The following is a 21,267-nucleotide window of genomic DNA, read 5'->3' as shown; positions in this document are numbered from 1 at the left end:
ATTGTCCCAAATACCTTCATATTGCTCTTCATAGGACGTGGGCTTCTCGTGGACGATGGCCTCCATCGTGATTCTGCTGATACCCGACACTTTGCCCTGCTCGCATGCATGACCGAATACATGCTGGATCCTATAGTCTAGCCTTTGAAGTGCCATTTCCACAATGGTGCAGAAGGCCATGTAATGCCATTGCCTCTATCCTAGACAATACACTACAGAGTCCACCAGGAAGTTGCCCCTCCTTTTCATGAGTAGCTATTAAAAAAATTAATTTAATATTTTATATAGGATTATAAAAAATATTGCTATAATAACGGCAAAATCAAATGCAAAGCTCAATAATTGTATCTCTTAGCACAAATGGTACCTACATTATTTGGTGCCAATTCTATCACACATAATATTAAATGGTTCCATTTCCCTCTCTCCAATGCACTCCTTTTTAGTGATCTTTAAATTGGGGTGATTCTTTCCATGCTTGCAAGAAACCCTGGTCTAATGCCAATGACCCCAAAAAAAACATACATGTCCCTCTTCCACCAAAAAATTGATTTTCAATCAAGTTTCTTCTTCTAGTGACGCTTTGAGCAGTTTTTGCTTGTGAAACTGCAATGCTACTTTAATCTTTCTTGATCTTAAATTTAGCTCTGTCATATTAAAGTAAGGAAAACTCCAACACTTTGAAGAAATAAATGTCCAGGGAATGCTCCACTTTATCAAAAACCTTTTACTCTCTCTCTCTTGTCAACTTTGCTCTCTTTTGAAGCTCCCCCAAAGCTTTCATTTCTGGGAGAGCTTCCATGCCTCCTCCATGTAGGTCTCCACATTGCTATGTAGGTTTCCATGTAGGATCCTAACAAAATAAAACCAAAAAATCAAACAAGCCAGAAAATTACCTTGAGATCATACCAAGAATTGAAAAAAGAAAACGTTAAGAGCATAGAACAGCATAGAACACAAACCTTGTGGATGTAGTTAGTTACAGAAGGAGCTCTAGTTTGCTGACAGCTCGTGGATAAAGAGTTTTGCAGCGTATGCGCCAGCAACACCATGTAAGCCATCAAAACAGAAAAAAGCAATCCAGCAGAGCTCCTTGATTGTAGAGAAGACTCCTGAAAGTAGACACTATCGTTACGTCACAGGACCTTCTATTGCCAGATCCTCGTCCAAAAAAGGAGAGTTTCTACTCGTCTTTATGGGATCAACATGACGTATCCAACCAAGCCGTCCCAGAGATCCAAGGCTTACCAGAGATCAGCGTTGTTATTAGCAGCGTTGGAAGTCGAGAAGACTTGGGGTCTATTCCTTCGACTCTCAGCAGGCTTGAGAAGTGAAGAGATGTAGATTAGTGCTGTATGTGTGAATCAATCGCCTCCCCAGGCTTCTTCTCGCAGCTTCTCTCTGGCCAGCAAGCGCTGCTTGCGCTCCTCCTCTTGCTTTTGCAGCTCCTGGGCCGTGAATCTCACCCTGGTCTGTGCTCCGCGAACGATGCCTTGGTTTGTGAGAGCTCCGACGATCATGCGCTGAGCAGCTCGGGCGGATGTCGCTGGCCTCGTCGTCGGAGGCTCCAAGTCTGCACAAAGAGTAGAAAGCTTGAAACCAGAGAAAGAAAACTGTATACCTCTCTCGGTGACAAGGCCGTGAACTTCAGTTGAATCGTCGTAAGTTTTGAGCACGTACTTTGGGTGGCGGATTGTTGCGAGTGCCTCTCGTGCTGCGCAAGGAAAGAAGAAAATCAGTGAGAGATCTAGACAATGACTCACACAAACCGATTGTTGGATTGCGAAAAACAGCCAAGGCAGTGGTGTCATTTACCCAGCGAATCACCACGCCGCGGCTCGCGTAAGGCATGACAACCTGCTCCAAATCTCGAGTGGTTGTCTTGGGAGGAAAGCCACCGAGAACCAAAACATGGCTAGCTCCATAAACAACTACAAAAAAACAAAAGAATGCTAAGAACTTCCACCTTTGATCATCCAAAGAGAGACGAACTTACGGGACTTTCCATCGATGTCGTCAGAAGATGTAGTGAGCTCCTCGTGAGTTTCATCGTCCATGGCGGTCGTATGGTCGCTGTGGAATCCATCTCTTTCTCTTCCGTAAGTAAATGCCCCGCGTCCACGCTGCTTGGGAGCTACGTCCTCGGCCTCTTCCTCGGCTTCTCTCGCGTTTTCTCTGGAGTTGGACCGACGCTTGGGAGTTGGATCGCTCAAAGAAAGTTGGGAGAATCGAGGAGGCGATGGAGCTCTCCGCGATGGTGGTGGATTTGATGAGCTGCCAGGGATGTCGTGAACGGCTTTCTCCCACTCTGTGACGCAAAGCAAGCTTTCAGGTCTCCGCCATTCTCTCCAAGTTTGATTTGGAAGTCTACCTAGTACCTTCTTCTTCGTCGTCTTCCTTGCCTATGCTTGGAGCATCGCTTCTTCTGCAGAGAAATTCTTAGAATCATCCGAGAAAAGAGAGAATTCATGCTACTTACGCGTTTAATTTGTGCCGGATGACAATGGCGGAGCTGCGCAGCGAATCCGCCTTGATCGACAAGCCCTGCCGCTCGTACAGCGCCCCCAGATCCTCCATAGCCGCAGCCAGTGAGAGATTCGCGTCCGCGCCTTGCAAGCTCTGCATCTCGTCCACGACGCCCTGCAAGAACTGCGCAGCGCCATCGCTGTTGCCCTCGTCCAGCAGCTCCTCCACGCGCTCCGACCAGTTCTTCACCATAGCTGAGATTTTAGGGTTCTTGAGAGAAGCGCCAAAAAAATATTTCAATGGCGCCAGGCAATTCCTTGGCAGCTCGATTCGATGCCGCTGGCGCAGCGCCGCCCTTCCAGCAAAGGACGGCGACGTCGAATCTCCTCGCGGCGCTCAAGCTGTGCGCCATGGCGAGGGATCTGGAGCGGGGAAGATCCATCCATAGCCAGGTTGTCGATAGCGGCGCCGCTGCGAATCCATTCGTGGCGAGCAGCCTGGTGAGCATGTACGCCAAATGTGGCAGCGTGAGGGAGGCGCGCCGGATCTTCGACGCCATGCCGTGCCACAGCGTGGTTTCTTGGACAGCGCTCATCCAAGGGTATGTAGAGAACAAGGAGGAGCTCCTAGCTTTAGATTTGTTTGCCGCCATGGCTAGAGCTGGAGGAGACTGCCAGCCGAATGGCCGGACTTTCGTCGCTGTTCTAAAAGCTTGCTCTCGTCTTGCAGCGAAAGAAGCGATGCAAGCTCTCGGTGACGAGCTCGTGAAGATCAAAGCGCTGGAGAGCGTCGTGGCTCTCCACGCTGTGATCGATCAAACTGGCTGTGGAGTGGACATCTTCGTCGCAAACGCGCTTCTGGACGCTTACGCGCGGTGTGGAAGCTTGGTTGACGCAAGCAAGGTATTCTCCGGCATGGCTTACAAGGATGTGGTCTCTTGGACGTCGCTGATACTGGGATTTGCAGAGAATTCGCAGGGAGAGATGGCCTTGCAGCTCTTCGAGCTCATGCAGCGCCAGGGATGCTCTCCAAATCCCCGGACTTTTCTTGCCGCAGTGAAAGCCATCGCTGCTCTTGCCGCGGAAGAAAGGGAAAATCCTCTCGAGCTGGACGATGGAATGAGCAAGGTGGTGGCTTTGGAGAAAGTTATGGCTTTGCATTCTCTTTGCGTGAAGAGTGGCTGCCAAGACAGGTACGTGACGAGCTCCTTGGTCGATTTGTATGCGAAGTGTGGGAGCCTGGACGATTCTCGCGTGGTTTTCGAGAGAGCCCGTTTCTTCGACGACGTGGTGCTGTGGACGGCGCTTATCCTCGCCCACGCGGACTCCAGCGGCAACGAAGAACAGGCTCTGGAGATCTATGTCCGGATGCGTAGCCATGGCTGTGCTCCGGACGCTCGAACCTACGTCGCTCTTCTCAAAGTTTGTGGTAAGGCTGTGGCTTCGCGGCTGGCGAAAGTGATTCACGGCGAGATTTGCAGGCATGGCTTGGAGCATGGAGAGCTCGTAGCAAACGCGCTGGTGGACGTGTATGGAAAATGCGGCAGCGCTCACAACGCCGAGAAGGTATTCCTGTCGCTCCTTTCACCGGACGCTGTCGCTCACACGTCGCTCATGGCAGGACTGTGCCGCCAGGGAAAGGATGGCTCCACAAAGATCTTCCAGATCTTCCACGACATGCTGGACAATGGCTTGAGCATAGATGGTGTCACCCTCTTGTGCTTGCTCACGGCCTCCAGCCATGCCGGGCTGGTCACCCAAGGGAAGCAAATCTTCCACGGGATGCAAAGGAGGTATGGAGTGTCTCCCGAGATCGAGCATTACCACGCCGTGATCGATCTTCTTGGCAGGACAAACCATCTGGACGAGGCCATGAACTTCGCAAGAACGATGCCTTTCAAACCGACAGCAGTGACTTGGACGACGATACTGACTTGGTGCTCCAAGTGGAAGAACCCAAGCCTTGGAAGGCTGTCTTTCGAGAAGTGCCTGGAGATCGACAGTAAGATCGCTACTTCTTACCAGCTGATGGCTAATCTCTAGCGCTGTGGCAGCACAGCCAGATCCCTGTGACGATGAGAAGCAATCCCAGCGCGGTCTGCTTGAGCCGGAGGCGCTCGCCTAGCGCGCTCCCGGCCACAGCGGTCGCGGCGAATGTGGTGGCATTGGTGATGGGCACTGCCAGGGAGAGAGGACTCTCGGAGAGCTTGGCGAAGAACACGAGAGAGGCCGAGAGATTGATCGCCAGGGGCAAGCTATACTCCCAAGTGCACAGGAGGAGGATCCAATCTCTTACAACCGCGCCTAGCCACGAATCACCACCCGATGGACGCGCGCCGAGCTGTCGATTTCGGCGATCCAGCGCGGAGGTCCCTCGCTTCATCAGCGCATTCGTGGTGCCCCAGATCGAGCCAGTGACGAGCATCCATTGTACTGCCATTTTCCAAGAACCCTAAAATTTGGAATCGCTGGATATTCCTTTCTTGCGGTTGTGACACGTGGCGGCGGATGATTTCAACGGATCAGATTTTCTTGCCCCGTTTTCGAATGACCTGTGGAGGGGGAAAATTCGTTTTCTTTGTCTCTCGCTTCTTGGCCGGTCTCGTCCGCCAAGGTCGATCGATCACGCGCGATGCCGCCAGTGGTTCTCGACAATATTTCCAGCTGCCGCTCGTCGCCGATCCACTGGAATCCCACTCCAGTCCCAGCGCCGGCCTTCGATGGATTCGTCCCCGACCTCGCAGTGCCGGAGGATCTATCGTGGGAGCACTGCATCCGGATCCTCAACAACAGCGGGCGATTGCTTCCCAGGAGCTCTGGCTACCCGGTTTTTGGCAGCCAGCGCTACAAGAGGTCTGGAATCGCTCGGAATCTCGCAAGCTCGATCAGCAGGGCCACCAGCCCCATGGCGTCCGAGTTCTCCACAATCTCCCCTCTTTTCGACGGCCAGCCCCACCTCAAGCGCTCCGCAACCGCGCGGCAGCTCAATGCGTGCTCAGTGAGCCGCGCGACGAGCCCTCTCCCCTCGGAATTCTCGGATTTCCCCACCACCACCAAGGATTTCGAGCAGCACAGCAAGGATTTCGACCAGCGCAGCCTCGACATCGATCTTGCCAGCTCGCCGGGCAAGAACAGCGGCCCCGGGATCATGAAGAAGATCTTCGGTCAGCTGGTCGGAGCTGGGAAGAACCGCCTGTCCAGATCGTCGTCCCTCTCCAGCAGCGCTCGCAGATCGGCGAAGAAATCCGGGCCAAAATCTCCCCCGCCGCGGCTCTCTTGCGTCGGCCTCACCGGCGATGGCGATCCAAGGATCTCTTCGGCAAATCTTGGCGCTGACGACGAGATCTCGATCGATTGCGAGCAGGAGCTGGGATCCAGGAACATGAGGCGCTGGCTCCAGTACCAGCAGTGGATGGCGATGGTGGCCCGGGCCGAGAATAATCTCAGCGAGCTCTCCAGCATGCTCCAGTACGCGGTGAAATCCATGGCGGACTCCCGGGAGATGGATTTCTTCGTGGAGGAGATGCAGCAGCGGCAATCGAGCATCTACTACGCGAGCTGAGAAAAATCTTTCTTCTTGATCTATCCTAAATTTAAATCCCCTTCCATTTGTTATTTTGTTTTAGGTTTTTAGGTTTAGGGTTCTTGGGCAATGGAGCACCAAGAGGATTCCAAGAAGCGCAAGATCAAGGAGGAGTCGGATCTTCACGATGCGCCAATGGAGGGATACGAGGCGCCGGTGCCGCTGCGCTTGTCTCGGGACGATTTGAAGCGATTGCTGGAGCCCTTGAGCAAGGAGCAACTTGTGGCACTTCTCACCGACGCGTAAGGCCTCTCTTCTCTCTCTCGCTCGTTTCTTTCTCTTTCTTTTCTCTCAGATCATACCGGTACTCCACCTTTGTGCTTCGATTTGGATCCGAATTCCGCAAAGAGAGGGCAGCGATGGTGTTATGGTTTTACTTGTGGACTGGTTTTTTCTTGTTTCGAAGGACATTGGTGGAGTATTTGTGTTTGATTTGCTCCTCATTCTTCTTTTTTTCATCCTGGATTTTTCTGGATGGATTGACTGGGAATGCTTGTCCTTGTGGGTTTTTGTATCTGCAGAGGTTCTCAATACTCTGCGGTTGCAGATGATATTAGAGAAGTTGCGAGCAAAGATCCTGCTCATCGGAAGCTCTTTGTGCGTGGGCTGGCTTGGGAGACTACTTCACAGGATCTGCGTGACGTGAGTGTTTTTTCATGCATGGGTTGGTGGCTGGCTTGAACATGAACTTGGTGTTCTTGGTCGTGCCATAGTCTTTAAAGTTTCTTTGCTTCTCTCGCTGGATGCCTGATGCTCTTGCTGGATGCTTTGCAGGCTTTCGAGCAATTCGGGGAGATTGAGGAAGGAGCTGTGATCATCGACAAGGCCACTGGCAAGTCGAGAGGATTTGGATTTATCACGTTTAAGCATATGGACTCGGCACAGAGAGCCTTGAAAGAACCCAGCAAAACGATCGATGTAAGTTTTCATATTCTCTTTGCCGAGGCATTTACACTCGTTGATCGATCTCCGCAGGGAAGGATTACGGTTTGTAACTTGGCCTCGGTGGGAACCTCAGGAAGCGGAGGCACCAACGATCAAGCGCAAAGGAAACTCTACATCGGGGGCTTATCATACGAGACCTCAAACGAGACGTTGTTAAACATCTTCTCGAAATACGGCGAGATAGAGGAGGGCGCTGTGGCCTACGACAAGAACACCAACAAATCAAGGTGAAACACTACTTCCCAGTCGATTTCCTCATTCCAAACTTACGAGCACGGCTTTTTTTTCCAGGGGATTCGCCTTCGTCACTTACAAAACCGTGGAAGCAGCAAGGAACGCCATCGACGATCCCAACAAGACGATCGAAGTAAGCCACAGCTTTCTTTTCCTTTCTAGCGTGAGCGAACTTTTCTCTCCTCTCTCCAGGGACGCCATGTTATCGTCAAGCTCGCGGCCGAGGGCCAAAAAGAGAAAGCTCCACAGGTATCAGCCCCGAGCCAAGGCCCGCAAGCACAGCCCGGCTACAACGTAGTGAATCCAAACATCCCAGCTTACGCGAGGCCACCGCCGCCGGGGACCATCTTGGGCTTCAGTCCGCACACCGCCGTGCCAGCTTACTCGGCTGCGTACGCTGGAATCGCGACCATGGCGTCGCAGTATACCCCGCAGTACGCTGGCGCACAGTATGGAATCCCCGCTCCACAGCCCGGCCAGAATGGAACTGGGGGATACTACGCTCCAAATTAACAACACTGGTGTAAATTATCAAAATGCCCTAAAAAGCTGAGTTTTGGCGCGAAAATTTGAATTGCCCTAAAGATCATGATTAGGGCTCTTGTATGCGAGGGTGGCACAAAATTGAAGAATTCCCCCATCCAAGACGAATTGCTCTCGCCTTAGTCGCAATCATGAGCTCGTCTTCTCTTGAGATTCACCTTGAATCTGAGCTCACCATACCGCTTGATGAGCTCCCCCACCTGAAAGTTGAAGAGATCCACGCATGCATTCCCCAGCAAAGCGGAAAGCTTGTTGAAGCCACCACATGCCGTGATCATCTTTCCCGCTTCCAGGTCCTCGACCAGCTCGTCGTACTTCTCCTGAACAAAAGGGCCATAGTGTTTGTCGAAAACAACATCCGGTGTGCTCGGATCCTTGTCCACCAGCGATTCATACGAGAAGCACCCGAAACCGAGCAGCGCCTGCCACTCGTGCGTCAGCATCCGCACATCAAACACCAGCCGCGCCTGCATCTCCAGCGATCCAGCACCACCGAACAAGTCCCGCTCCACCCAAGAGACCACCTCTTGCTGAAACTTTCTCGATCCCGGGCCACGCCCTCGAATCTGGCGGGGTATGCTGGGCTTGGCCCTGATGTACTTAATCAGAGGCGGGCTAAACAGTCCTGCTGTTCTTGCCTCTTCCTGGACTGCTTCGATCGACGTTGGTCTCCTCTTGTAGCTGTCGACGCAAAGGCGAACGTTAACAAAGTGAGGTCGTCGTTCCAAATACCTTCGTAGAACGTCATGGCTGAGGTACGATGGCCTCTCGCGGACAATGGCATTGATGGCTGCATATTCACTCACACCTGACCTGCAAACCTGCTGGATCCTGTGGTCTAGCCTGCGCAGAGCCAAGTCTGCAACGCCGTAGAAGCCATCATACTGCCAAAATTGTCTAGAACTTGACCCCAAATCCCCGTCCCAAGAGCTTTTGCTTGAGCAGCTGCGTCGCCATCCCTGGAGCCCTAAAGTGCATGCAGAAGGAATCGCCATTAACTAATTTTTTTGCGCTCTTCTCGTAGCGCGTATGGCGCTGCGTAGTTTCCAGGGCGCGGCCATCTCTTTTTTTTCGCTAAAGAAGAAAGTTTCTTTGATTCACAGAGAGCCGCGAGGAGGACGAGGACGTTAGCTCCCAAGCAGCGTGGCCATCCTCGTGAATTTCATCGTCCATGGCGGCCGTATGGTCGCTGTGGAGTCTAAAGCCCTACGACTCGATGGAAAGTGCGGTAAGTTCGTCTCTCTCTGCAAAGCTGGAAGTCTTTGTTTGGTATTTTTTTTCTTTTGAGCTAGCTATGTTTTGGTTCTCTGTGGCTTTCCAACCACTCGAGATTTGGAGAGCTGGCTCAAATCTCGAGTGGTTGGAAAGCCACAGAGAAGAGCTGGTTTCTTGGGTGGAGCGGACCACTCGCTGGGAATAGGCAGTTTTCAGCAATCCGACAATTGGTTTTGCTAGACAAAGCAAACATCTTTACTGACGCAAATAATTTCTTTTCTTTCCTTGCGCAGCACGAGAGGCCCGCCTGCTGAAAACTTACGACTATTCAAGCGAAGTTCACGGCCTTTTCACCGAGAGAGGTTTCTCCGTTTACAGAGCGGCTCTTTGTAGAGCGTCTCTGCGAATGATCGTCGGAGCTCTCAAAAACCAAAGCATCGTTGGCAGAGCACAGACCAAGGTCGGCCCTGGAACAACTGGCCACAGAGAAGCTGCGAGAAGAAGCCTGAGTTGCTGAAGTAGACGAAGAAACTTTTGTCACTCTCAAATGCAGCGTCTTCCGGAAAGTCTCTAATTGCATGTACCCAGTCGACCAAATCTGTTGTCTGATCTTTTTTTTTGTGGCAATAAACTTTCAACATTATTTAATCAAATTAAAAGCTCTAAACTACTATAATTTAATAGAGTCTCTGTAATACTCTACTCATGAATGAAAAGTGGTAAGTTGTGTTCACTTGGTGTTGCGGTGTCTTCTCTTGGGATTCACCTTGAATCTGAGCTCACTATACCGCTTGATGAGCTCCTCCACGTCCGCCACCTGAAAGTTGAAGAGATCCACACACGCATTCCCCAGCCAAGCGGAAAGCTTGTTGAAGCCACCACACGCCGCGATCATCTTTTCCGCTTCCAGGTCCTTGACAAGCTCGTCGTACTTCTCCTGAACAAAAGGGCCATAGTGTTCGTCGAAAACAACATCCGGTGTGCTCGGATCCTTGTCCACCAGTGATTCATACGAGAGGCACCCGAAACCGAGCAGCGCCTGCCACTCGTGCGCCAGCATCCGCGCATCAAACACCAGCCGCACCTGCATGTCCAGCGACCCAACACCACCGAACAGGTAGAAACCAGCTCTTGCCGAAACTTTCACGATCCCGGGGACGGGGTATGCTGGGCTTGGCCCTGATGTACTTGATCAGAGGCGGACTAAGCAACGGCATCTCCTGCTGCTGCTGCTGCTAGAGCTCTTCCTGGACTGCCTCTATCGATGTCGGCCTCCTCTTGTAGCTGTCGACGCAAAGGCGAACATTGGTGTACGTGAGGTTGTCATCCCAAATACCTTTGTAGCACAAGTGAGGTCGTCATCCCAAATACCTTCGTAGCACAAGTTGTCGTCACTTAGGTACGACGGCCTCTCGCGGACAATGGTTCACTCACATTGGCCACATTGCTCCACACCCGCTAGATCCTGTGTTCTAACCTGCACAGAGTGAAGTCCACAACACTATAGAAGCCCGCATAGTGCCTGTGACCTAGATTGTCCAGTACTAGACCCAAAATCAGTCTCATCCAACTGTCTCCTGAGCTGTGCCACCGAGTTTAGTTACAAAGATTAGTCGTTTTGATTAAGTATGGGTTCTCTTTTTCTTTTTTTCTCTTTTTTTTTTCTTCCTTAGTGCTATTTAAATTAAAGAGCCTTAGTTAAAAAGATTAATCTATGTAGTATTAATTAACTTACAGAGCCCTAAGTAGAAAAGCTTAAACATTCTTAGAGAGCTTTTAATTTGATTTTTTTTTAATTATGTACCAGCCTAGAAACGAAAAGGAAAGCTTTAGAATTTCCGCAAACCGACAAGTCACGCTCTTGGCCATTTCAACGATTTAAATGTGTGGTTGTGAGACCGGAAGGCCACCCACCTAGCACCGAAAGAATGGGCGACGAGGAGCGCAAGAGCTCCGGCAAGCAAATTGGAGGCTTTGTGTTTGCAGAGGATGGATCTTACGTGCGCACTCCTCCACCAACAGGCCCTGCGGGGTTCTTTGAGGAGGTTCCAGCCAATCCCTCGTTCATTGACGGCGTGGCGAGCCGCGACGTGATTCTCGACAAGGATCGGGGACTGTGGGTGAGAGTTTTCCGTCCGGAAGAGCTGGAGAATCGCAGCACGCTGCCCATCGTGATCTTCTACCACGGGGGAGGATTCATCTACATGAGCGCCGCGAATGCGATCTTTCACAGATTTTGCGAGGCCCTGTCCAGGAAGCTGGGAGCGATCGTGGTGTCTGTGAATTACCGCCTAGCTCCGGAGCACAGGCTCCCGGCGGCCTACGACGATGGCTACGACGCCCTCAAATGGGTCCGAGGGATCGCCAAGAGCAGCAGCGATCAAGACGCTTTCGCTCACGCGGATTTCTCCAAGATCTTCGTCATGGGCGACAGCGCCGGGGGAAATCTCGCAGCCCGCGTGGCATTGCGCGCTGCCCAGGATGGAATCCCGCTCGCCGGCCAGATCCTCCTCCAGCCCTTCTATGGAGGCACGTCCAGGACCGAGTCGGAGCTCAGGCTCGGGTCCTCCAATCCGATGATCACGCTCGACAGCAGCGATTTTTGCTGGCTGGCGACGCTCCCCGAGGGCGCGGCCGACCGCGATCATCCATTTTGCAACCCGACGTTGGAATTGCCGGGAGATCTCGCGAGATTGGGGGCCAGGGGACTGGCGAGAGCGCTAGTGGTGGTGGGCGGCAAGGATCTCCTCCACGATCGCCAGGTAGAGTTTGCAAAGATCTTAGAAGACGCTGGCAATACCGTGAAGCTCATCGAGTATGAAAACGCTTCCCATGGATTCTACGCCGTGGGGGACGCTAGCTGCCAGGAATCCGTCCTTGTCTTGGACGAAATCGCTAGCTTCTTGCGAGAGTGACCCCTGGCTGACCGCTGTGAACCCGCGTTGAATAAAGTGGACTCTGTTGACTTAGGGGTTACTGGCGGTCAGAGCTCACGGTACACAAGCTGTGGCAGCCATTCACCAGGATGGCATTTCTTCCTTTTGTCTTTGCGGTGTCATCAGGCAGCATTTTCTCATTCCACATTCCCTTCCAACCAGCAGTGCTTGATGGGTGCTGGATTGGATGCAAAAGAACAATGTTTGTAGTGATCGATGTTCATCAAAGTTTATGAACAGATTATTAGATGTTCTTGAGTGTGCACAGCATGCCCAAGGGGAAACTGGGCTCAAAGAAGCTCCCACTCAAGATTTGCCTCGTGATGATCCAGCTTGCTGCTTCGTTGTAGTGAACTCCATCCCAATTGAGAGGATTCTTACAAGTCGTTGATGCCACCATCTTCCCAGCCATCACTTTGCTCTGCCCGCATTGCACCTCAAAGTTGTAGTTGTAGTTCCCTTGTTGGCAAACTGGAATCCTGTAAAGTCAACTATGGTCAGAAACACGTTGACCGCCTATGTTCTTGCTTGAGGGTGAGGGAGTATTTTATGTCGTAAGTGTTGATGTAGATTATAGTGCTGCCTGGGAGCTTGCTACAAATTTGCTCAAAGCCTGCTTGAACAGTCAAGACTAGTAAAACAGAATGACATCTCATCTCATTTCATTGTAGTGCTGCGTGACTTGGTTGAATTAGACGGCTTGATCGTAGCTCACTTGGAGAAGTCGTTCCCCCTGCGTTGAGAGAGTTCCCTGGGACATCATGATCGATCGAGTGAGAGCAAAAATCACTGCAATATAGCTATCTTGGAGAATGGAATGTGGCGAAACTGGTTTGAGAGAGATGTGGCCGTGGACGCACCGCCGGTCGCGGGCTCGAATCCGGCCCACTCCCGAAAATTCCAAACGCGTCGCCTTCCGTGTAACCATCATTTTATTGAGGTTTAGGGCTCTTCAAATTCCACCAATCCCCATCGCAAGCAGCCGATGATCCAATTCCCGTTCCAAGACGAATCCACAAAAGGATCCACGCCCCAACGAGAACGGGTTTCTAGATTTTCTACTTCCCCTTTGGAGGCATCGAATCGAGCTGCCATTGCTTGGCGTCATTGAAATGTTTTTTTGGCGCTTTTCTCAAGAACCCTAAAGTCTCAGCTATAATATGGTGAAGAACTGAAGGGCACAGTGTGGACGAGATGCAGAGCGAATCGAATCGGGTCGCGAATCGGGCCGCTGTACGAGCGGCAGGGCTAAGGCCGGTTGGCTGCGCAGCTCCGCCATTGTCATCCGGCACAGATTAAACGCGTACGTCGCATGAGTGTTCTCAGGAATTTCTTTGCAATGCTCCAAGCGTAGAAAAGGAAGGCGACGAAGAGGAAGGATAGCAGAGCTTTGAAAGTTTTCTTTGCGGGAGAAAGCCGCTCACGACATCCCTGGGAGTTCATCAAAGCCACCACAGCTCCCTCCTCGAATCTCCCAACTTTCTTTGTGCAATCCAACTCCCAAGCGTTGCTCCAACTCCAGAGAAACCGCAAAGGAGGAGGCCGAGGACGTAGCTCCGAAGCAGCGTGGCATTTACTTACGGAAGAGAAAGAGATGGATTCCACAGCGACCATACGACCGCAATGGATGATGAAACTCACGAGGAGCTCACTACGTCTTCTGACGACATCGATGGAAAGTCCGGTAAGTTCGTCTCTCTTTGGATGATCAAATGTGGAAGTTCTTAGCATTCTTTTGATTGAATCCGCGCGAGCCGTGACGTGGTGATTCGCTGGGTAAATGATAGTACCACTGCCTTGGCTGTTTATGGCAATCCAACGATCGGTTTGGCTAGACAAAGCAAACATCTTCACTGATCGCTAATCATTTTTTGCGCAGCGCGAGGGGCACTCGCAACCATCCATCGCCCATCTTGATTCAAGCGAAGTTCACGGCAGAGAGGTATCCAGTTTTCTTTCTCTGGTTTCAAGCCCTTTTTCTGATCGGCCACTCTTCGTACAGACTTGGAGCCTCCGACATCCGCCCAAGCTGCTCAACGCATATGATCGTCGTGACAGAGCACAGAACAAGGTGAGATTCACGGTCCAAGAGAAGGAGGAGCGCAAGCAGCGGTTGCTGGCCAGAGAGAAGCTGCGAGAAGAAACCTGTGGAGGCGAGTGAGCACTCACTATGAAGTAGTCGATTGAAGAAACTTTCGTGGCCGATGAAGCGTCTTCTGGAAAGTCTCTACTTCTTGACTTCTGGCAAGCCTTGGATCTCTGGGACGGAGGACATGTTGATACTGCAAAGACCAGTAGAACGTTTGCTGGTGATGCGATTGTCACCGCGTGGTTGAGGTTGGTTTGTTACCACGAAAAAACCCCTCTTTGTCACTGAGAAACCCATTGTCGCCTTTGCTAAAACCCCTACTTTGCCAAATCTACGCACTCAAGGCATTTGCTCGTCAAGAAAATCTGCAACTTTTCTAGGCTCACGCCATGGAAGAGTGTTCCATGTTGCTGGATTTCTCAACCCAGCACTAGCATCAAGATCTCTTTTGCTCCGCCCTCCAGAGTGTGCTTCTCAAGTTAGCAAGTCACAAGCTCTCAACAATGCAAAGGCCAGATGGGTGTTAAGTATGCTTCCACATTGCACTACTCAAGCTTGGATGAGCTTTGTTTCTCTTAACAAAGCCAACTCCCATTCTATCTGATGTAGCAGGGGGCAGGAGCTTTCTTGTGTGACTAGAGATGCTTTGTTGGACAAGGAAGCCCCCCTATGCCGCTCAAATCTAGCCCACTGTCTCATCCATGTCGGTGTTGCAGACGAGATTAGAGCAACAAGTTTCTTCCTCCTCTTCCTCTCTCATCACTGCAGCAGTAGCAACAAACATGGTGGAGTGACCAAAATTTTGTGACATGGATTATTTATGTATTTGCAGATGTCCAAAATGGGAATCTGCAAAATGTGATGAAAAACATGAGAATGATCGGTTTCAAACCCATTCGGGTTTGGAATTTTGTGCTGCAAACACTAATTATGCATAGCTATACTAAGTATGTATGGAAACTTTTTTTGGCAAAAAAAAAAAAAGATCAAACAACATGGAACACAATCATGACTGCATTTCCCAGGAAGGGCATTTTTACAAAGTTGCACAAGTTCAAGACAAAATGCCTAAGCTGAGGGGGGCATTTACTCTATATCAATTCTAGATCAATTGTAAACTTGGGACATGTGCTCTATGCTTCTACAACATTCTAAAGTGGGGAACTAAGTGCATATTTGAAACCATACAGCAAGATTTTGTTACAATGTATTGAGTTTCTCATCCAAATGTGGTGGCTTTTGCTTCCCGACACCCCAAATGGTCACTTGAAGAATACTTTGCGAAAACCAGAATGCAAGATGTTAAAGGAGTTCACGAGATTCTCATCAATGGAAATTCTCCAGCAAACCAAGAGAAAGCCGCAAAGGCTTTAGAGTTTCTCTATAGCTATTGGTCCATTGCAATTTGTGGGGAGAACCTACAATTCAAACTAATGATATTGAGAAGACTATGATTGTAGAGACTCTTGTTTGCTCATTGTGTGGAAGCCTTGGAAGGCCGTGGAAACACAAGTTCTTTTTTTTATAACAATTAACCAAAGCATGCTAGGGTGGGAAAAGATGCATTTAAAGAGATTGAGCATTAGGAATCCTATAGTAAACTTCCAGACGAAATTCAAGGATTGGCAGAGGCCTATTGCAAGATTTGTTTAGTGGTGGGCAAGCTCTTGCTATGAGCTTGCTTGCTTGGAACATGATGATCATTGACCTTGTGTTTGACAGCATCCCAGAGAAGAACATTGTCTCCTGCGTCAACGTCGACCAAGCACTGTCCCTGTGCCCGAGCGTAAAGCTTCGAAACCAAGATCCTGGTTTACTAGAACTCGATGCTTGGAGCCTGGGCTATTTCAGGATGTTGTCAAACACAAGGTCAAGCAAGCAGGCTTACAGCAAGAGCTTGCCCATCATTAGACAGATCTTGCAATAGGGTTTTGCCAATCCCCGAACTTCGTCTGGAAGTTTACCATGGGATTCCCAGTGCTCAATCTTTTTAAGTACATCCTTTCCCACCCTAGCATGCTTTGGTTTGATCTTATAAAAAAAAGAACTTGTGTTTCCACGGCCTTCCAAGGCTTCCACACAATGAGCAAAAAAGAGTCTATAGAATTGTAATCTTTTCAACGTGATTAGTTTAAATCGTAGGTTCTTCCCACAAATTGCAGTGGACCAATGGCCATAGAGAAACTCCAAACCTTTGCGGCTTCCTTTTGGTTTGTTGGAGAATTTCCATTGATGAGAATCTCGTGAACTCCTTTAACATCTTGCATTCTGGTTTTCACAAAGTATTCTTCAAGTGACGAGTTGGGGTCTTGGGAAGCAAGGGCCACCACATTTGGATGAGAAACTCAATACATTGTAACAAGATTTTGCTGTACAACTTCAAATATGTGTTTAGTTCCCCACTCTAAAATGCTGTAAAAGCACAGAGCACATGTCCCAAGTTTACAATTGGTCCAGAATTGATATGGAGCAAATGCCCCCCTCAGATTAGGCATTTTGTCTTGAACTTTTGCAGTTTCGCAAAAATGCCCTTCTTGAGCAAATGCAGTTATGATTGTGTTCCATGTTGTTTGATCTTTTATTTTCATTGCCAAAAAAAGCTCCCATGCATACTTAGTATGGCTATGCATAATTAATGTCTACAGCACAGGGGGCTTCCTCATCCAGCAAAGCTTCTTCGGTCACCCAAGAAAGCTCCTGCCCCCTATTGCATCAAATAAGATGGGAGTTGGCCTTGCTGAGAGAGACAAAGCTCATCCAAACTTGAGTAGTGCAGTGTGGAAGCATGCTAAGCGCCCGTCTAGCCTTTGCATTGCTAAGAGCCCGCAACTTGTCAACTTGAGAAGCACACTTTGGAGGGCGGAGCAAGAGAGATCTTGACGGTGGTGCTGGGATGAGAGATCCGGCAACATGGAATGCTCTTGCATAGTGTGAGCCCAGAAAACTTGCAGATCTTCTCGACAAGCAAATGCCTCAAGTGTGTCAACTTGGCAGGCAAAGTAAGCGTTTTAGCAAAGGCAACAATGGGTTTCTCACTAACAAAGAGGGGTTTTTCAAACCAAACTCAACCACGGGGTGACGATTGCATCACCAGCAAACGTTCTACTAGTCTTTGCAGTATCAACATGTCCACCATCCCAGAGATCCAAGGCTTGCCAGAAGTCAAGAAGGCCTAGAGACTTTCCAGAAGACTCTTCATTGGCCACGAAAGTTTCTTCAATTGACTACTTCATTGTGAGTGCTCACTTGCCTCCCCAGGTTTCTTCTCGCAGCTTCTCTCTGGCCAGCGACCGCTGGTTGTGCTCCTCCTTCTCCTGGACCGTGAATCTCCTTGTAGGCGGATGTCAGAGGCTCCAAGTCTATAAGGAGGGAGCTGTGGTGGCTTTGATGCAGGGTTGTCGTGAGCGGCTTTCTCCCGCAAAGAAAACTCTCAAAGCTCCGGTATCCTTCTTCTTCGTCCCTGCAAAAACTGTGCCACCATAGCTGAGATTTTAGGGCTCTTGCGAGAAGCGCTAAAAAAACATTTCAATGACGCCAAGCAATAAAGCGCACTGGGAAGTAGAAAATCTAGAAACCCGTTTTCGTTGGGGCGTGGATCCTTTTGTGGATTCGTCTTGGAACGGGAAGGCGCCGGCTGGAATTGGATCATCGGTATTGGATCATCGGTAGCTGCTGCTGCTTGCGATGGCGCTGCTCTTCGTTGATGCGGAACGGCACGAGGAATTTGAACTTTGAAGAGCCTCAAGAAAATGATGGTTACAAGGAAGGCGATTCAAACCGCGACGCGTTTGGAATTTTCGGGAGTGGGCCGGATTCGAGTCCGCGACCGGCGGTGACACGTCACCCGTCCACGACCACCTCTCTCTCAAATTAGTTTCGCCACGAATCCATTCCATGCCGTTCTCCAAGATTGATAGCTATATTGTAGTGATTTTTGCTCTCGCTCGATCAATCGTGATGTCCCAGGGAACTCTCTCAACGCAGGGGGAACGACTTCAGCTATGAACAGCTAAAGGCATACATTTTCCGGGAAGTGATTCTTTATTCTTCTGTGTGTTTGCATTGAATCTACACAGATTCAATGGCGAGGGAGGACGAGCATTCCTGCTCTCGTACGTTGGGCCCCAGGGCTGCATCCCATACTCCCTCACAAACTCCAAGTGGGCTACGATCAAGCCGGGTGCGCTATCAAGTCATGCAGCACTACAATGAAATGAGATAAAATGTCATTCTGTTTCGCTAGTCTTAATTGTTCAAGCAGGCTTTGAAAGCAACCTCCATAGCCAGCTCCCAGGCAGCACTATAATCTACATCAACACTTACGACATAAAATACTCGCTCACCCTCAAGCAAGAACATAGGCTGTCAACGTGTTTCTGACCATAGTTGACTTTACAGGATTCCAGTTTGCCACCGGGATTGGAGGGAACTACAACTACAACTTTGAGGTGCAATGCGGGCAGAGCAAAGTGATGGTGGGGAAGACGGTGGCGTCAACGACTTGTAAGAATCCATCCACCGAAGCAGCAAACCGGATCATCACGAGGCAAATCTTGAGTGGAAGCTTCTTTGAGCCCAGTCTCCCCTTGGGCGTGCTGTGCACACTCAAGAACATATAATCGTTTGGATTCATAAACTTTGATGAACATCTAACACTACAACTATTGTTCTTTTGAATCCAATCCAACACCCATCAAGCACTGTTGGTTGGAAGGGAATGCGCAGTGGAATGAGAGAAGGCTGCCTGGTGACACCGCAAAGACAAAAGGAAGAAATGCCATCTTCGTGAATGGCTGCCAAAGCTTGTGTACATCCAATCCCGTCAGCTCTGACCGCCAGTCAACCCGTCAGTAAACATAGTCAACATTATTCAACGCGGGTCAATAGCGGCAAGCCAGGGGTCACTCTCGCAAGAAGCTAGCGACTTCGTCCAAGACAAGGACGGATTCCTGGCAGCTATCGTCCCCACGAGGTAGAATCCATGGGAAGCGTTTTCATACTCGATGAGCTTCACGGCATTGCCAGCGTCTTCTAAGATCTTTGCAAACTCTACCTGGTGATCGTGGAGGACATCCTTGCCGCCCACCACCACTAGCGCTCTCGCCAGTCCCCTGGCCCCCAATCTCGCGAGATCTCCAGGTAATTCCAGCGTCATGTTGCAAGATGGATGATCGCGGTCGACCGCTCCCTCGGGGAGCGCCGCCAGCCAGCAAAAATCGGTGATGCGTAGCGTGATCATCGGGTCGGAGGACCCAGCCTGAGCTCCGACTCGGTCCTGGACGTGCCTCCATAGAAGGGCTGGAGGAGGATCTGGCCGGCGAGCGGGATTCCATCCTGGGCAGCGCGCAATGCCACGCGGGCTGCGAGATTTCCCCCGGCGCTGTCGCCCATAACGAAGATCTTGGAGAAATCCGCGTGAGCGAAAGCGTCTTGATCGCTGCTGCTCTTGGCGATCTCTCGGACCCAGTTGAGGGCGTCGTAGCCATCGTCGTAGGCCGCCGGGAGCCTGTGCTCCGGAGCTAGGCGGTAATTCACAGACACCACGATCGCTCCCAGCTTCCTGGACAGGGCCTCGCAAAATCTGTGAAAGATCGCATTCGCGGCGCTCATGTAGACGAATCCTCCCCCGTGGTAGAAGATGACGATGGGCAGCGTGCGGTTCTCCAGCTCTTCCAGACGGAAAACTCTCACCCAAAGTCCCCGATCCTTGTCGAGAATCACGTCGCGGCTCGCCACGCCGTCAATGGACGCGGGATTGGCGGGAACCTCCGCAAAGAACCACGCAGGGCCTGTTGGTGGAGAGCCATCCTCTGCAAACACAAAGCCTCCAATTTGATTGCCAGAGCTCTGCGCTCCTCGTCGCCCATTTTTCGGTGCTAGGTGGGTGGGCCTTCCGGTCTCACAACGACACATTTAAATCATTGAAATGCCCGACTTGTCGGTTTGCGGAAATTCTAAAGCTTTCTTTTTCGTTTCTAATATACACATAATTAAAAAAAAACTAATTAAAAGCTCTCTAAGCATGTTTTAGCTTGTCTACTTAAATACTTAATTTAATTAATAACTACATACTTAAAAAGCTCTGGAGAATCTGCGATTTTGGGTGGTTACAGGCAGTGGCAGTATGCGGGCTTCTATGGCGTTGTGGAGTTTGCTCTGTGCAGGTTAGAGCACAGGATCCAGCGGGTGTGGCGCAATGCATGCAAGTAGGCTAGTGTGAGTGAATACACCGTTGCCAAGGCCGTCATCTGCGAGAGGCCCTTGTACCTGAGTGATGACTTGTGCTACGAAGGTATTTGGAGCGACGACCTCACGTACACCAACGTTTGCCTTTGCGTCGACAGCTACAAGAGGAGGCTCAGGTTCTTGTCCACCAGTGGCTCATGCTCGCAGCACCTGAAACTGAACAACTCCTCCCACTCATGCGCCAGCACCCGCGCATCAAACACCAGCCACGCCTGCATCTCCAGCGACCCAACACCACCAAACAGGTCCAGCTCCACCCAAAAAACGAGCTCTTGCCGAAACTTTCGTGATCCCGGGCCACGCCCTCGGATCTCACAGTGTATGCTGGGCTTGGCCCTGATGTACTTGATCAGAGGCAGGCTAAGCAACGGCATCTCCTGCCGCCGCTGCTGCTGCTGCTGCTGCTGCTGCTGGAGCTCTTCCTATGCCGGATGTTGTTTTTGACGAAAAGTGTGGTCCTTTTGATCAGGAGAAGTATGACGAACTTGTCGAGCATCTGGAAGCGGGAAAGATGATCGTGGCGTGTGGTGGCTTTCTGCTTGGCTGGGGAATGCATGCATGGATCTCTTCAACTTTCAAGTGGGGGGTGAGGAGGAGCTGATCAAGCGGTACGGTGAGCTCAGATTCAAGGTGAATCCCAAGAGAAGACAAGCATATGACCACAACACCGAATGAACACAAGTCTTGGTTGGATAGATGGACTTTGGTAATAGAGTTTGTGTAGCTTACCTCTTCCTATATGAGATTCATGAGTGATCTTGGACGAAAATTTACAACACGGAGCTAGCGTGGTAATGGAGCCAAGGCTACCACAACTGGGGTGGCCCTCAGGCTTCTTTTCTTGCGAAGAAGAGCCTTCTGCGTCAATTTTTCTGGAGTGAGATGGCCTTGCTCGGCTCTGTTGACGTAGAGATGTCCATATGATCTTTTCTGGCATGCTGCCAACCACTGAGTTTTCATCAGCTCCGATAACCGGCCATCAACCATTGCATAGAGATGATCCTTCTCGTG

The 21,267-nt window shown here is 50.5% G+C and overlaps 6 protein-coding genes across 8 annotated transcripts; 4 read left to right on the top strand and 2 right to left on the bottom strand.

The window, feature by feature from the left end:
• Positions 1 to 1,063: 1,063 nt before the first annotated feature.
• LOC9645965 lies at positions 1,064 to 2,766 on the bottom strand. Its single transcript, XM_002975956.2, has 6 exons — positions 2,480 to 2,766; positions 2,379 to 2,425; positions 1,997 to 2,308; positions 1,770 to 1,931; positions 1,622 to 1,714; positions 1,064 to 1,573 (listed from the first exon to the last, which is right to left on the bottom strand). Exons 1-6 carry the CDS (start codon positions 2,716 to 2,718, stop codon positions 1,365 to 1,367), a joined length of 1,062 nt encoding a protein of 353 aa, XP_002976002.1. The 5' UTR covers positions 2,719 to 2,766; the 3' UTR covers positions 1,064 to 1,364.
• Positions 2,678 to 4,930, top strand: LOC112348474 (pentatricopeptide repeat-containing protein At5g16860-like). 3 transcript variants are annotated; one of them, XM_024681061.1, is made up of 3 exons: positions 2,678 to 4,258; positions 4,316 to 4,467; positions 4,520 to 4,930. In XM_024681061.1, the coding sequence occupies exons 1-3, from the start codon at positions 2,766 to 2,768 to the stop codon at positions 4,588 to 4,590; spliced, it is 1,716 nt and encodes a 571-aa protein (XP_024536829.1). In that variant the 5' UTR covers positions 2,678 to 2,765; the 3' UTR covers positions 4,591 to 4,930. The 3 variants fall into 3 exon arrangements, with proteins under 3 accessions (XP_024536829.1, XP_024536826.1, XP_024536827.1); XM_024681058.1 differs by having other exon boundaries at positions 2,678 to 4,467; XM_024681059.1 differs by having other exon boundaries at positions 2,678 to 4,467; positions 4,525 to 4,660.
• A 1,175-nt stretch (positions 4,931 to 6,105) lies between these two features.
• On the top strand, positions 6,106 to 7,795 carry LOC9645964 (UBP1-associated protein 2C). Its single transcript, XM_002976153.2, has 6 exons — positions 6,106 to 6,290; positions 6,570 to 6,690; positions 6,823 to 6,966; positions 7,024 to 7,220; positions 7,285 to 7,360; positions 7,420 to 7,795. Exons 1-6 carry the CDS (start codon positions 6,118 to 6,120, stop codon positions 7,738 to 7,740), a joined length of 1,032 nt encoding a protein of 343 aa, XP_002976199.1. The 5' UTR covers positions 6,106 to 6,117; the 3' UTR covers positions 7,741 to 7,795.
• Positions 7,796 to 10,844: 3,049 nt separating this feature from the next.
• On the top strand, positions 10,845 to 12,174 carry LOC9646370 (gibberellin receptor GID1). The gene has a single exon (XM_002976152.2). It carries the CDS (start codon positions 10,914 to 10,916, stop codon positions 11,898 to 11,900), a length of 987 nt encoding a protein of 328 aa, XP_002976198.1. The 5' UTR covers positions 10,845 to 10,913; the 3' UTR covers positions 11,901 to 12,174.
• Positions 12,175 to 13,470: 1,296 nt separating this feature from the next.
• On the top strand, positions 13,471 to 14,302 carry LOC9645962. Its single transcript, XM_002976151.2, has 3 exons — positions 13,471 to 13,605; positions 13,801 to 13,863; positions 13,924 to 14,302. The coding sequence occupies exons 1-3, from the start codon at positions 13,516 to 13,518 to the stop codon at positions 14,080 to 14,082; spliced, it is 312 nt and encodes a 103-aa protein (XP_002976197.1). The 5' UTR covers positions 13,471 to 13,515; the 3' UTR covers positions 14,083 to 14,302.
• A 4,352-nt stretch (positions 14,303 to 18,654) lies between these two features.
• On the bottom strand, positions 18,655 to 20,062 carry LOC9646369 (probable carboxylesterase 120). The gene is made up of 2 exons (XM_024681010.1): positions 19,064 to 20,062; positions 18,655 to 18,838 (listed from the first exon to the last, which is right to left on the bottom strand). The coding sequence occupies exon 1, from the start codon at positions 19,921 to 19,923 to the stop codon at positions 19,246 to 19,248; it is 678 nt and encodes a 225-aa protein (XP_024536778.1). The 5' UTR covers positions 19,924 to 20,062; the 3' UTR covers positions 18,655 to 18,838; positions 19,064 to 19,245.
• Between the last annotated feature and the right edge of the window lie 1,205 nt (positions 20,063 to 21,267).

This window comes from Selaginella moellendorffii, unplaced genomic scaffold, assembly GCF_000143415.4.
Source record: "Selaginella moellendorffii unplaced genomic scaffold, v1.0 SELMOscaffold_29, whole genome shotgun sequence".
Classification (NCBI taxonomy): Eukaryota; Viridiplantae; Streptophyta; class Lycopodiopsida; order Selaginellales; family Selaginellaceae; genus Selaginella; species Selaginella moellendorffii.
Note: the sequence above shows the minus strand (reverse complement) of the source record. Positions and strands in the feature narration are given on the sequence as shown.

What these genes read in the sequence shown, in the direction of transcription:
- LOC9645962 (XM_002976151.2), top strand. Translation starts at nt 13,516, where the DNA reads ATGGATTCCACAGCGACCATACGACCGCAATGGATGATGAAACTCACG. An exon ending in CGACATCGATGGAAAGTCCG is followed by an intron (nt 13,606 to 13,800) that starts GTAAGTTCGTCT and finishes TTTTTTGCGCAG; the next exon opens with CGCGAGGGGCACTCGCAACC. An exon ending in GCGAAGTTCACGGCAGAGAG is followed by an intron (nt 13,864 to 13,923) that starts GTATCCAGTTTT and finishes CTCTTCGTACAG; the next exon opens with ACTTGGAGCCTCCGACATCC.
- LOC9645964 (XM_002976153.2), top strand. Translation starts at nt 6,118, where the DNA reads ATGGAGCACCAAGAGGATTCCAAGAAGCGCAAGATCAAGGAGGAGTCG. An exon ending in GTGGCACTTCTCACCGACGC is followed by an intron (nt 6,291 to 6,569) that starts GTAAGGCCTCTC and finishes TTGTATCTGCAG; the next exon opens with AGGTTCTCAATACTCTGCGG. An exon ending in AACCCAGCAAAACGATCGAT is followed by an intron (nt 6,967 to 7,023) that starts GTAAGTTTTCAT and finishes CGATCTCCGCAG; the next exon opens with GGAAGGATTACGGTTTGTAA.
- LOC112348474 (XM_024681058.1), top strand. Translation starts at nt 2,766, where the DNA reads ATGGCGCCAGGCAATTCCTTGGCAGCTCGATTCGATGCCGCTGGCGCA. An exon ending in GAAGTGCCTGGAGATCGACA is followed by an intron (nt 4,468 to 4,519) that starts GTAAGATCGCTA and finishes GCGCTGTGGCAG; the next exon opens with CACAGCCAGATCCCTGTGAC.
- LOC9646369 (XM_024681010.1), bottom strand. Translation starts at nt 19,923, where the DNA reads ATGTGTCGTTGTGAGACCGGAAGGCCCACCCACCTAGCACCGAAAAAT.
- LOC9646370 (XM_002976152.2), top strand. Translation starts at nt 10,914, where the DNA reads ATGGGCGACGAGGAGCGCAAGAGCTCCGGCAAGCAAATTGGAGGCTTT.
- LOC9645965 (XM_002975956.2), bottom strand. Translation starts at nt 2,718, where the DNA reads ATGGTGAAGAACTGGTCGGAGCGCGTGGAGGAGCTGCTGGACGAGGGC. An exon ending in ATCCGGCACAAATTAAACGC is followed by an intron (nt 2,426 to 2,479) that starts GTAAGTAGCATG and finishes ATTTCTCTGCAG; the next exon opens with AAGAAGCGATGCTCCAAGCA. An exon ending in CGGCCTTGTCACCGAGAGAG is followed by an intron (nt 1,574 to 1,621) that starts GTATACAGTTTT and finishes CTCTTTGTGCAG; the next exon opens with ACTTGGAGCCTCCGACGACG.